This window comes from Schistocerca piceifrons, chromosome 2 (genome assembly GCF_021461385.2).
Source record: "Schistocerca piceifrons isolate TAMUIC-IGC-003096 chromosome 2, iqSchPice1.1, whole genome shotgun sequence".
Classification (NCBI taxonomy): Eukaryota; Metazoa; Arthropoda; class Insecta; order Orthoptera; family Acrididae; genus Schistocerca; species Schistocerca piceifrons.
Genome location: NC_060139.1, coordinates 778,123,946 through 778,138,565, shown reverse-complemented (window position 1 = coordinate 778,138,565; position 14,620 = coordinate 778,123,946). Strand labels below are relative to the sequence as shown.

General features: G+C 42.3%; 2 protein-coding genes and 1 non-coding gene across 3 annotated transcripts; 1 reads left to right on the top strand and 2 right to left on the bottom strand.

The window, feature by feature from the left end:
- Positions 1 to 7,640: 7,640 nt before the first annotated feature.
- On the bottom strand, positions 7,641 to 7,747 carry LOC124778145. Its single transcript, XR_007015859.1, has one exon. It is a non-coding gene; the product is annotated as a U6 spliceosomal RNA (small nuclear RNA).
- A 2,981-nt stretch (positions 7,748 to 10,728) lies between these two features.
- Positions 10,729 to 12,559, top strand: LOC124777601. The gene is made up of 2 exons (XM_047253063.1): positions 10,729 to 11,186; positions 12,093 to 12,559. The coding sequence occupies exons 1-2, from the start codon at positions 10,845 to 10,847 to the stop codon at positions 12,546 to 12,548; spliced, it is 798 nt and encodes a 265-aa protein (XP_047109019.1). The 5' UTR covers positions 10,729 to 10,844; the 3' UTR covers positions 12,549 to 12,559.
- LOC124777600 (protein ALP1-like) lies at positions 11,196 to 13,053 on the bottom strand. The gene is made up of 2 exons (XM_047253062.1): positions 12,596 to 13,053; positions 11,196 to 12,066 (listed from the first exon to the last, which is right to left on the bottom strand). The coding sequence occupies exons 1-2, from the start codon at positions 13,025 to 13,027 to the stop codon at positions 11,242 to 11,244; spliced, it is 1,257 nt and encodes a 418-aa protein (XP_047109018.1). The 5' UTR covers positions 13,028 to 13,053; the 3' UTR covers positions 11,196 to 11,241.
- Between the last annotated feature and the right edge of the window lie 1,567 nt (positions 13,054 to 14,620).

Sequence of the window (14,620 nt, the reverse complement as noted above, 5' to 3'; positions counted from 1 at the left end):
GAATTGTCGTGAAGTTTCCCGTGAAACTTGGAAAAACTGCTACTGAAATCTACCGTTTACTAAAAGAAGTGTACGGTTGGTTGGTTTGTTAGCTGGTTGATTTGGGAGGAGGGGACCAAACAGTGACGTCATCGGTCCCATCAGATTAGGGAGGGACGGGGAAGGAAGTTGGCCGTGCCCTGGCGAAGGAACCATCCCGGCATTTGCCTAAAGCGATATAGGGAAATCACGGAAAACTCAAATCAGGATGGCCGGACGCGGGTTTGAATCGTCGTCTTCCCCAATGCGATTCCTGTGTGCTCACCACTCCGCCACATGACTCGGCGAAATGTAGCGCGAAGACTGTTTCATCACGTACGCGAGTCTTTTACTGGTTCAAGTGTCTCTAAAACGGCCGAAGATGAAACGCCCGGGACGTTCTCCAACATAAAAAACGGGTGAAAGTATGGAAAAAGAGGTAATCTGATTAGCTGTGATCATCGGTTGAGTATTCAATCAATTGCTGAAATTCTAGGAATGTACAAGGAATTCGGAAGGCAAATTTTACATAATTAATTTAACATGAAAAAAGTGTATGCGAAACTAGTGCCGAAAATTCTCACGGTCGAACAAAAAGAAGCCCGTGAAAATGTTTGTACTGTCAATTTGAATACCATTGAAAATGCTCTTAATTTCTTGGAAGGAGTGATAACATGCTACGAATCTTTGTTTTTTTTTAACTTAGGAACTAGAAATTGCTACGGTCGCAGGTTGGAATCCTGCCTCGGGCATGGGTGTGTGTGATGTCCTTAGGTTAGTTAGGTTTACGTAGTTCTAAGTTCTAAGGGACTTATGACCTAAGATGTTGAGTCCCATAGTGCTCAGAGCCATTTGAACCATTTGAACTAGAAATAAGCGCCAGTCTATGCTTCAGAAGAGCCCAACTTCACCGAGAGAAAATAAAGATTCAAAGCGGTGATTCTGTTTTATTTTAGAAATTCATGGAACTGAGTATCGTCACTGGGTTTTTCAAGGTCAAATTATTAATCAATATCACTGACTTGAGGTTCTTGCTCAACTCCTTGAGAAATCAAGAAAAAAGCTACCCGAATTTTGTAAGAACAAGTCATAGGTTCTGCATCAAGACGACGCACCGACTCATATCTCATTGTCTTTTAAGAGGTTTCTAACGAAGTACAGCATCCACTTTGTTCGCTTGACCTAGCACCATATGTCTTACCTATTCCCCAAGGTCGAATCTGCATTAAAAGGAACAAGACTGCAGTCCGCTGAAGGAGTGAAAGAATATGTGGCATACGTCATGAAGGAGCTCCCAGAGAAAAACTTCCAGAACTGTTTCCATCAATGGCAAATTCGCATGGAGCGTTATAGGGATGGAAGAGGGGAGTACATTGAGGGTGTTAGTAACTAAGTATCTACGTTTTTGGAATAAAATGTTTCACAGCAATAGTCCCGCTATTCTTTAGTTACACCTTGTATGGACGCAGACGTAGATGGGCATCAGGTATTCCGCTTGTCGTTAGAACTGAACTACAAATACCAAGGCCGTCACGCAAATGAAGTAGCAAGGTGGATGTCTCACTGAACAATCATAGATTTATGAGACAAGTGGAAACTAACTACACCCTCATATTAGCCTGTACTTTGCCGAATGGTATCGTACACTTCCGAACGCGAGCTAGACCAGTTTTGCCTTTTTTGGTAAGAAGTTTTTCTAGGTCGTTCGATGTGGCTTGCCACGAATTGCTCGCTTGCACTAACCGCTTCATCTCAGTTATTTGTTGAATGTATTTCAAAATGCACTGACATCCGCCCATGCCTTCTGGATGCTTCACTTTTTGTCATGCATTTTACATTTCTCGTTTCCCCTAAATATTTCCTCTATTAAAACTGCCATGCTTTCAGGACTCCGCTAGCGGAGTCGCGGTGGTGGCAGGTGAGCTGATGTTGGTAGCACAGTGCGGTAGTGCGGAAACCTGCCTTGGAAGGCGCACGCGGCACGTAATAGTGGCAGAACCGCTGACGGGAGTATTTACCTGTGGGTAGCAATAAGTTGGGTGAGCAAGTACTAGCGCTGAGTTCAGCCACTGCGAATCTCGCCTTGCGCTTCGTGCCGAGCGTAGTTGCCGAGTGCTGAGTCGTCAAGATGTCTCGCGCCAGCCACGTGCTGAGTTTATCCCCGTGCACATCTCTACGTGGTTTAGGACTGTCTGCTTTCCTTAGAGCAGGGGTGATCACAATTTCGGCTCACAGGTCGTGTGCCCTGACACGAGTGCCATAGCGCTCACCTTCGCTGTACAGTTCCCCCGCCGCCACGCCACGCTGAGCGCTTGAAGGTGGGAGAGGGGAAACCTGCGAACGCGCCTCATTTAAAGCAGCAGTGCAGTCGCACAGCGTACAACTTTGTTTCATATTTCACTTTTCTCAACACTGTAGGTCACAAGTAAAACAAATTTTCAATATTATTTAATAAATTTTGGTGCGCTGAAGACGTAATATAATTTTTCATTCTAACATTCTGTGTGGTGTCTGTTTGGTCTAAGTCGTGTCTCCCTACAACTTTCGCGCAACGACGCTCTGAGCGTGTTTTTTAGGGAATTGACTAGTTTGAACCTGGGACCTGTTGCTGGTAAGGAGACGCCAGACCACACATGACATGTAGAGTTCAGAAGAGTTCAGTGAGACTAGCGATGATATAATCAAATACTTAATGCTTTCAGCGTCAGCTCCACTGCACTCCCTGTAAAAGAATCTTAATACTAACTAAATTTAGTGGAAGGGGTTCAAGGCTTTCCTATTTTTAGTTAGCTGGTAAAATAACGTCGAAAAAGCAGTTAAATTTACCATTGGAAATTTTATTCTACTCACAAAACATTATTTATAAATTGAACTATTGATAAAAGGAAATATTTTAATACAGGATGATAAAAACCTACTGCGTTCAACAAAAATGTGAATGAATATTCCCTGAATGGGTTTCCAAGTCCTACAATGGATCAAAGGATGACCTATGCCATATCACATCTATAATCTAGGTTTAAAATAAGTTTCATGAAAGAGAAAACTATCAAAGTGGTCTACAGTGACTCTCAGTTATCTTTAATTACTTATTTAACTTGTCATAAATTACAGTGGCTGATGTGGCTTCTCAGTAATTACATAACAGAAAAATCATCGCGTTTCAGATTTTAACTTCAAGTAGCAAATGTGAATACCACCAAGTTTAATTTACGATCGACACTAGTATTACGTAAAAAGGGTATGCAACAGATGAGACTTCTGCAGTTCTGAGTGAAGCCTTATGGTGGCACCGCGTGCGTTCATTACCTTGTCGGTGTTTAGGCAGTGTCAGGGGGCGGCGGGCGGCGCAGCTCCACGCACTTTGCCGTCTCGGAAGCAACTCCTCTCTAACCTCTCCTTACTACAATTTACTGAAGTTGGTTTAAGAAAAGCTATCTGGCTGTGTTTTCAACTGACCAATCAGAGTCTCAATGTTAACCTTAAGCTCCGCCTACAAAAATTCTGTCTATCCAATGACAAACGCTATACTTTTCGTGGTGGGGCAATGTTTTTAATGTTTTCTACTTAACAGAGAAGCGAAAAAGTCTCACGCTAAAACTTGCAGCTGGTGTGGCCCTTTTAGTGTTATCGTTAGATCTATACTGTTCTTCTGGAGGGCTCTATCTTTAACATGGGCTGGGGGTGGTCTTGGCGGTCAGCCGGATATGTGGGTGTCCGTCCCTTATCGTAGGGCCTTCTAGCTTAACACGGTTCTGCTCTCGGCTTCTGTTCTCGTTTCTCCCCTCGGAACTGCGCCTGTTTCACGGTAGGAAAGTATGACGTGCATTTAGGCGTTCTTGTGTTAGTCTGTGGTATTCCATTTGCTCACTCATTGATCGTATTACTTTGGTTGGATTTATTCGGAGCTACGTGACATACTGTCGGATTTGCTATCATGTCAGGGTTTTCATGGAAGGTGTTGGATTTGGCTGACACCTTACGACATGTACAAACAATCGGCATGTGTACTGACGCAGACAATTTCACAGATTTTGGCACTCAGGTTGCTACAAAAAAATGGCTCTGAGCACTATGGGACTTAACATCTGAGGTAATCAGTCCCCTAGAACTTTGAACTACGTAAACCTAACTAACCTAAGGAGATCACACACATCCATGCCCGAGGCATGATTCGAATCTGCGACCGCAGCGGTCTCGCAGTTCCAGACTGAAGTGCCTAAAGCCGCTCGGCCACACCGGCCGGCCAGGTTGCTACATAATCGCGACTTATTTAGTTTCGTAATGTAAAAAGGTTTTCCAGATAAATGTGTCGATCTAAATGTTGTAGAACAGTTGCAACCTCATTAAGGGGATGCGAAAACTAGACCTGAGAAAAACAATGTAGATGTCCTGGCAAGTTTTAATGTAAAAGGACTTCTCATCAATACTAGAATTACCTTGCAGGTCAATCAATTAAATCTGCACATACAGAAGGGCACTTTCAACTGAAACGGCGAACGGTCTCGGAAACAGCTCGAAAACACAAGTAAGACAGATGGTATACTCAAAACGTTTAGGAAACTATCCTTATAATTCTTTCCAGGCCACAATGAATTCTACAAAAAATTCTACAAACCTCGCGTTTTCTTTAACAGCAGTGAACTCAGGGAACTGTACTGTGTCAGAATGTGACCCTTCTGTAACGTGATTTTCATTTTCAGTACATCCCCATCAAATTAGAAACAAGTTGCTTCTCACCTTGTGTCAAGTCCACTTAAAATGCAAGGTCTGCAATACATTCCGGATATTCTAACTTTCATTCCCGCACTCCTCTTTTCTTCTCGATTTACAGAACAACGAACCCCATCTGTGCGAAGACAGGAAATTATGCCTGTAACAGTTATAAACATTATCTATTCGACATATAAAAAAAATAATGAAAACGATTATAAATATTAATTATTTATATATTCTATGATGTAAATAGACATACCGATGTGTATCATACAAAGACAGTGATAATTGTAAATTCCTTTTATGATCTGCGTTTGTCTTCCTTTGTTTTTACCGTTTGTTGGTTGGCTTTTGTAAGTTGCGGACGCATATCAAACTAAGGTCTGCTAAGAAATTGTAATTATTTGTTAATTATTACTTGAAAATAGAGTTCATTATTATTATAAACATGAGTGAATAATTATTTGTAACTTTAATTCCTCTCTCAGTAAGCATTATCTGTGTTAATTATTTCTTTCCGCTGCAACGAGCGCAGCCATTGATGATAGCGATTTGTATCGCGTTTTTATCTGTGTTTCCTTAGAAACAAATTAAATGTTTGCTTGATGAGGTCTAAATAGTGCACAATATGAAAGTACAGTTTATAGAATTTAATAATCATTTCAAATACTTACTTATTTGGTCCAACAATAGAAAGTCTCTATCAATTGTCTGCCGCCATCTTAACAACTATCTCAGCGGCAAATTCAAATTACGCAACTCTGCAGACATAAATGCCGAACGTAATGCAAATGTGTGAAAATAAATGTGCACCGGTGGTTCCGAACTCATTTTAATGAAAATAATTCGGATCAGATTGGTTCTTTAAAAACAGTGCTCATAGCACGACCCTTACAAGAAACTTTTCTAGCTGATGTATGGAGCCGAAATTAATTACGCACGAGTTGCGAAGAATATTGTTTCAGGTAACATACGTCTGTGTTGTGCGCGGCTGATATTCGGTGGTTTTAATGATCATTTTGCTGACGATAACTGTTTCCATCATAATCCATAGTTGTATAGAGTCCGTTGTATGAACTGTGATTTAGTGACACTTACACAACTTACAGACAACACTTTAACACGACGTTAACTTGGAGTTCTTTAGCAACTTGATCAAATCTTTAGCCGGGAGAAAAATTATTTAGTAATTACTCAATGTAATTAGATAAGATAATTATTTCCATTTACAAATTAGTTAAATACCAAACCACTGAATAACATAGCGAACGCCACACCCATCAAATTAGAAACAAGTTGCTTCTCACCTCGTGTCAAGTCCACTTTAAATGCAAGGTCTGCAATACATTATGGAAATTCTAACTTTCATCCCCGCACTCCTCTTTTCTTCTCGATTTACAGAACAACGAACCCCATCTGTCGACTGTTGTGATCTTTTTGCTCTTTCATTGTTAACTAAATCTTCAAAGTCTTTTTGCAAGCTATCGCAATATCGGTTCGTAGCAAATTTTCAGTATCCATTGCACATACGACTGCAAAATAGATACTGAGAATTCTCATCCTTCTCCTCTATCACCCACATTCATTTTTAAAGTCCTGCCACGATAGATCGCTAGACTGCCTTTTTTCGAGCAAACAGCCACTGGATCTGTTAACATTGTACATACCACGAACTAATGGCGAATGGTAAACAGCGCTGACACTGCGCTTCTGCCACAATGAAGCCGCGCAGGGTAGCCGTTCGGTCTGATGCCCCTTGTCACGGTCCACGGGGCTGCACCCGTCGGAGGTTAGAGTTCTCCCTCGGGCATGGGTGTGTACGTTGTACTTAGCGTAAGTTAGTTTAAGTTAGATTAAGTAGTGTGTAATCTTAGGGACCGATGACCTCAGCAGTCTGGTCCCATAAGATTTTACCGCAAATTTCCAAATTTTCCAAAATGAAGAGAGTTGTGCCGGCCGAAAATGCCATACCGCAGTAATAAATGAAATATCGTGCTGTACCGAGTGCCTCGGGAAGAAACGAACAAAGCCGACACAGTCCGAGTCTCGATCGGCAAAAGGCTGGCACACGGCCCCACATCTGACCCGGTTGAAGTTTGGCACGTCGTGGTCAGCCCTGCCTTACAGTAGCTCGTAAGGCGAGTTTTCGTTTCACGAGATTCTGTATCCCAGCAATTATCGAACCACCGTTAGCCCGCGAAGCACCCGTGCCGGCAGTGTGCTGCAGCGGTGTTTCCACACCTGTTCAAATCCTAATGGCTTCTTGAGTGAACTGACACTTAACGAGCATAAATTAGCAAACCATCACGTTCTTTAATACACTGACTGATACAAAAAGTAAAGCAGCCAGAAGACACGGTCAGATGTCACCCTAACTTCGTACTCCATCGACAGATACGTAAATGATGAGAATTACAATCCTCTATAACAGACAGAATGGGGTTCAGAGTACATGAGTGTTTTTTATTTTTAGAATTTTTATCAGGCCTGGTAGGATATAAACGACATATGAACAGCATCTGATGTTGAATGACCACTACAAAGGACACGGAGATGTGGCGTAATAATGTGAGACAACGTTATCAGCAGCTGACAGAGGTTGAAGGAGCCGTTATTGAGTACATCGATTTGGTCGGCTGGTCCAGTCGTACAGTATCCAGATTTGTGAGGCATTCATGTGTGACAGGGACCTGATACTGGATTCCATGGGAAAGGGAGGGCACGCATGCTCGTTGTTCAAGTTCCATTTTTTTTTTTTTTTTTTTTTTTGCTTTTGTTCATTGCATCTGCTCGAGGCGGACGTCAAAAGACACCCGTTTTAGTTCGTTGTTGATCCATTAACTCAGTTTTTTTATTACAGAGGGCAGCTAACCCTCTGACCGAACACGCTGAGCTACCGTGCCGGCAAAAATGTGGAACGCTTCACGATTTTGCGTGTCATCCTTGCGCAGGGCCCATGCTAATCTTCGCTGTATCGTTCCAATTTTAGTATATGTACTGCCGAAGCAAGTACGAAACGCCTTTCTTTTAAAGATTTTCAGCCCAAATCCTGCATCATTTCTGTGACACACCCTCCCATATTTCGCGACAATACAAAACGTGCTGCCTTTCTTTGAACTTTTTCTATGTACTCCGTCAGTCCTATCTGGTACGGATCCCACGCCGCGCAGCAGTATTCTAAAAGAGGACGGACAAGGGTAGTGTAGGCAGTCTCCTTAGTAGATCTGTTACATTTTCTAAGTGTCCAGCCAATAAAACGTACCTTTGGTTAGCCTTCCTCACAATATTTTCTATGTGTTCCTTCCAATTTAAGTTGTTCTTGATTCTAATATCTAGGTATTAGGTTCAATTTACGGCCTTTAGATTAGACTGATTTATCGTGTAACCGAAGTTTAACGAGTTCATTTTAGCACTCATGTGGATGACCTCACAATTTTCTTTATTTAGAGTCAACTGCCTCTTTTCGCACCATCCAGATACTTTTTTCTAAATCGTTTTGCAGTTTGTTTTGATCTTCTGATGACTTTATTAGTCGATAAATGACAACATCATCTGCAAACAACCGAAGACGGCTGCTCAGATTGTCTCTCAAATCGTTTATATAGATAAGGAACAGCAAAGGGCCTACAACACTACCTTGAGGAACGCCTGAAATCACTTCTGTTTTACTCGATGACTTTCCGTCAATTGCTACGAACTGTGGCCTCTCTGACAGGAAATCACAAATCCAGTCACATAATTGAGACGATATTCCATAAGCACGCAATTTCACTAAGAGCCGCTTGTGTGGTACAGTGTCAAAAGCCTTCCGGAAATGCAGGAATACGGAATCGATCTGAAATCCGTTGTCAATAGCACTCAGCACTTCATGTGAATAAAGAGCTAGTTGTGTTTCACAGGAATGGTGTTTTCTAAACCCATGTTGACTGTATGTCAATAGACCGTTTCCTTCGAGGTAATTCATAATGTTCGAACACAATATATGTTCTAAAATCCTGCTGCATGTCGACGTTAACTATATGGGCCTGTAATTTAGTGGATTACTCCTACTACCTTTCTTGAATATTGGTGTGACCTGTGCAACTTTCCAGTCTTTGGGTACGGATCTTTCGTCGAGCGAACGGTTGTATATGATTGTTAAGTATGGAGCTAATGCATCAGCATACTCGGATAGGAACCTAATTGGTATACAATCTCGACCAGAAGAGCTGTTTTTATTAAGTGATTCAGTTGCTTCCCTACTCCGAGGATATTTACTTCTACGTTGCTCATGTTGGCAGCTGTTCTCGATTCGAATTCTGAAATATTTACTTCGTCTTCTATTGTGAAGGCATTTCGGAAGGCTGTGTTTAGTAACTCTGCTTTGGCAGCACTGTCTTCGATAGCAAGCAAAGAATGGTGACTTACGGTGGCATTGTGTTCTGTGTACCGCAGATGACCATCGTCTTTGAGTATATCGGTGACCTGGGACGAAATACCATTCTTGTAATATTTTGGAGAGGCACAGAGGTCTTATGTGTACCTAGCGCATGATGTTAGAAGCCATCGGCTGGTAGTGACTGGAAAAACAGTGGCACGTCACTGACGTCCTGTATCCTCGTGTGTTACAGCGCATGAAAAAAAAAAAAAAACTAGAAATGCGTGCCAGAACATATATGCGGAGGCTAGCAAAGCATGCAAGTTGCGCTGATGAAATTCATCACGAACGCACCTGTGCAGTGCCCTCAGTACGTTGCAAATGTCACTTGTGGTCAGAAAAGTGTTCTGTATAATGGTGAGTGGATTATGTTGGAACTAACGCAATTGCAACGTGAGAAAAATTTTGATACTCTTATGTTAGGCTTTCTCGTAACTAAGATAGCCAAAATGTTTGGTGTTTCAAGAGGCAGGGTATCGAAGATTTATATCACATAGCCGGCCGCTTTGATCGAGCGGTTCTAGGTGCTTCAGCCCGGAACCACGCTGCTGCTTCGGTCGCAGGTTCAAAAAAAATGGTTCAAATGGCTCTGAGCACTATGGGACTTAACATCTATGGTCATCAGTCCCCTAGAACTTAGAACTACTTAAACCTAACTAACCTAATGACATCACACACATGCATACCCGAGGCAGGATTCGAACCTGCGACCGTAGCAGCCCCGCGGCTCCGGACTGCAGCGCTAGAACCGCACGGCCACCGCGGCCGGCCGAGTTTACATCCCAGTAGTGAAACATGGTGGTGATTTGGACTCCCATGACGTGTTAATTCATGGGCCGCATGATTACTCTACAAGGTCACATTACTGCCAAGCAATATGATACACGCTTCCGCGCCTCTTTGCCTTGACATCGGAAGGACTGGGACAACAGCGCACTGAACATCATTCGTGGACCAACAAATTTTTAATTGCATATATTAAACATCGTATTCAGGCATGTTAACACAAAAAATTGATCAGGCAAGTTAACACAAAAAATTGATCTCTCCTTTGAATCAATTATAAAAGACATTAACCCTGTTTGTGACCAAATATTAAAGAGTCACACAAATGCTTGCTTCACAGCAAATTACAATAATATCAATCCTTGATTTAAAACAAATTATTTAAACAAGTTTATACTAGTCTGAGCAAATTATCAAATTTCAAAGTTTGCTTTAAGTAAACATAGAACGAGGGTCACTCCAAAAGAAATGCACAGTATTTTTGTAAAAATGCAGTTTTCATTCTGCATGTGTGAAAGTTTTACAGTGTGTAGAGACATCCTTCCCGCTTGTTTTCAAACTTAGTTCAACCTGTTCCCGTGAGCGGCGCTGTCACAGCATGTCTTCAAGATGGCTGCTACACCTGACGTTCGTCAAGCCGCGTACACACTGAGACTGAAACATGTTTTCAAAACATGTTTCCGGTAGCTTGATGTGGACACCATTTGGAAACATGTTTCGAAACATGTTTGGAAACACAGAAACATCTATCCGTAGCAGTGTCGGTACAGATCAAAGGAAACAATGTTTCCGGCTAGCTACCACTTGTCACCGCTGCACGGCGCTAGCGTATGTGTGTGTGTGTCGTCAACTTTTTAGCGGTGTTCTGTTTACTGTCGTTTTCATTTTCGCTTTGTTTTGTAGAATAATGGAGTGGTCAAGGCAACAAATTGTCGATTTAATTGCAATGTACCAGGAGGAGGATTGTTTATGGAACGTCCGGAGCAAGGATTACAAAAATACCCTTAAAAAACACGATGCTCTTGCAAAAATTGCAACAGCCTTTAGCACGGACAAGGGAAGTGTTGAGAAGAAAATACGATCGCTAGTGGTTGCGTACAGGCGCGAGAAAAGAAAAATTATTGCCAGCAGACCATCTGGTAGTGGTGCAGACACTGCATATGACTCGAACTGGTTCGGCTATCGGCTGCTGCAGTTCTTGGACGATGTACATGAGCCAAAGGAGACAAAAGATACTGTGGAAAATGAGGTACGAAAATTATGCTTGTTTGTCTTTATTTGTATTTTATAGTACACAGTCACATTCACCCATAGTTATTTTGCCACGGTACACTTCCGTGTGGGCTTAAAAAATAATTAGCAAATTCGTCTCGAATTTGTTTATTCGTGGAAGCAGCTTTCCTTGGTATATTCTGTGCTGAAATGAAAACTGATGCAGTGTCATCTCGTCTCCATGTGCCTGGAATCATTTCACCTGTTTGTAAATCGTAGGAATCGAAGCTTCCATGTGGGGAGTACTGGTTCCTTGCCGCAGCATTTCGCCTTAAAAAATTGTGGAGACATACAGCTGTAAGTGTGACAGTTTTTGCCTTTTCCGGTTGTAGCAACATAGGTTTTTTAAACACACGAAAAACTGAAGCCATAATGCCGAAAGTGTTCTCAACAACCATTCTGGCCCTTGAAAGCCTGTAATTAAAAACTCTCTCTTTTGAACCTTTAACATGTTTTCCCGGGTAGGGTTTCATAATGTTTTCCTGTAAGGGAAATGCATCATCTGCTACAAAAACATATGGTAGGGCCTTGGTGCCACCTGGTAAGCATTCGGCATGTGGCAAGTTAAGTTTCTTTTTGTTAATCAACTCATTTATGCTCGCGTTTTTGAACACACCACCATCTGATATTCTGCCTTGGCAGCCGATGTCTGCGTACAAAAAGTTGTAGCTGGCATCGACGACAGCAAGCAGCACAATGCTGAATGAACCTTTATAATTGTAATATTCACTTCCACTACCAACAGGGCACTGTAGCACGATATGTTTCCCGTCAATTGCTCCGACACAATGGGGGAACTGAAGAATCTGTGAGAATAAACATGCTGTTTCACTCCAGTCGTTTTCAGTCGCAGGTATCTGAAAGAAAGAAATTTGATTTTCAGGTTTTCGTACATTCGCCAGAGGGCACAATTGAGGACGAAGAGGTTGCAGCTGGACCTTCCAGTCCTCCACCACCAAAAATCAGAAGGATGATGGGCGAGAAAAAAGACATGCAGCAACCCTTCAAGATTGCTACTCAATTGCTAACTAAAGTGCTGCAAAAACAAGAAGACAAGGACGATGAATGCAGTGCGTATGGGCAGTATGTGGCCTCAGTTTTAAGGAAATTGCCCGAGTTACAACGAGCAAAAACAATGGCTATTCTTAATAATGTACTAATGAAACAACATGTAGCGTATTTAGAAAGTGAGCAGTCGAAAAGGGGTATGAATGTAGCAGGGCCATCATCATCAAGTAACAATTCCCCTGTTACATTTACAAGCTATGTAGACAGTGACAGTGACAACGCAGTTGAAGAAGTTGTGTTTGACGAATTATGTAACGTAATTGAGAAATAATAACCTTCGTAAATGTGCTTATTTAACGATGTTTTTCATTTACTTACCTTTACATAATCCTTCAGTACTTCCACCAGAGCTTCACATACTTCGGGTACTACTTTAGATATTGCTTGTTTCGAAATGCGAAATAAATACGCAAGGCTCTGAAATGAATCTCCTGTTGCCAGGAAACGAAGAGTAACTGCAAGCCTTTGGTTGACTGAAATAGCTTTCCTGAAATTCGTGTCTTTTTTTGAAACAAATGGTGATATCATATTTGCCAGATATTCAAAATCGGTAGGTGAGATCCGAGTGAAGTTGCGGAAGCCAGAGCCGTCTTCCATACTCAGCTCACGTAGCAGATTATTTCCGCTAGTTCTTCTATAGAATGTTTTTCTCCACCAACGACGAGGACGCCTTTCATTTTGTTTGTGTAAACCTTCTAGCATTAATAATGCAGCTCCACATATCATTATTGTTTCTTCGACACCAGACATAACGCAGCAGCAGACGATACGAACACAATAACACAAGGGGCACTGCAGACGGCGTGAACACACGAGAAATGTTTGCCGCCAGTGTGGACGGAAACAGAGACCAGAAACAAAGTCGGAAACATTTGCGAAACATCGCAGAAAACAATGTTTCCGGCAGAAACATGTTTCCAGTGGCAGTGTGTACGCGGCTTCAGAAGCAGCGTGCTGTCATCGATTTCCCGTAGTGTGAAAACGAGACAGTGGGAAATATCCACAAGATGTTGAAAAAGGTGTATGGAGATGCTGCTGTCGATCGCAGTACAGTTAGTCGGTGGGCAAGCAGGTTACGTGATGAAAGCGGGCACAGCAATATTGAGGATTGTCCTCGCAGCGGCAGGCCTCGTACTGCACACACTCCAGACAATGTGCAGAGAGTTAACGAATTGGTGACTGCTGACACACGCATCACAGTTAACGAATTGTCACGCTACGTTGGGATAGGTGAAGGAAGTGTTTGCAGAATACTGAAAGTGTTGGCGTTAAAAAAGAATTGTGCCAGGTGGGTTCCCAGGAAGTTGACAGTAGCTCATAAAGAAACAAGAAAACGGTATGCAGCGAACTTTTGGAATAGTACGAGAACGGTGGAAATGAATTTCTTGGAAGAATTGTGACAGGTGATGAAACATGGCTCCATCATTTTTCACCAGAGACGAAGAGGCAATCAATGGAGTGGCATCATTCAAATTCACCCAAGAAAAAAAAATTCAAAACCACACCTTCTGCTGGAAAAGTTATGGCTACGGTGTTTTTCGATTCCGAAGGACTCTTGCTTGTAGACATCATGCCAAGTGGAACCACCAAGATTCTGATGCATATGTGACGACACTGAAGAAACTTCAAGCTCGACTGAGTCGTGTTCCACCATATCGTCAAAAGCAGGATGTTTTGCTGTTGCACGACAATGCACGACCGACAACACTGAAACACCCGCCTTACCTGGCTCCATGTGACTATGATCTCTTTGGGAAACTGAAAGACTCTCTTCGTGGAACAAGGTTTGAAGATGATGACTCCCTTGTGCACACTGCCAAACAGTGGCTCCAACAGGTTGGTCCAGAATTTTACCGTGCGGCTATACAGGCGCCGGTTCCAAGATGGTGTAAGGCAGTTGACAGGGGTGGAAATTATGTGGAGAAATAAAAATATTGTTCCTAAAGGATGTATCTACACACTGTAAAACTTTCAAACATGTAGAATAAAGAATAGACTATAAAAAAAATAGTGTACATTTCTTTTGGAGTGACCCTCGTAGAAAGCATCAATTCTGGTTTTAGAACAAGTTGTTCAGCGAAATCAGTACTTTTGTAAACAAATTATTAAACATCAGTGCTTGGGTTAGGGAAAATTACTAGTAAAGGACGCCCTAACTGGAGGGAAAGCATTCAAACGTGGAAGAAACTCTGTTTATGAACAAGCCACCAAGTGGCTGATAACATGCCTCGACGTCTCCAGAAAATTCGGGACGCCTCGCAAACGGGCCCTCCAAGAGCACAGGCTCTGCGGCTCTCCAACACAGAAGCAAACACATCTTTACTCACAAGAACGTTTTCTGAC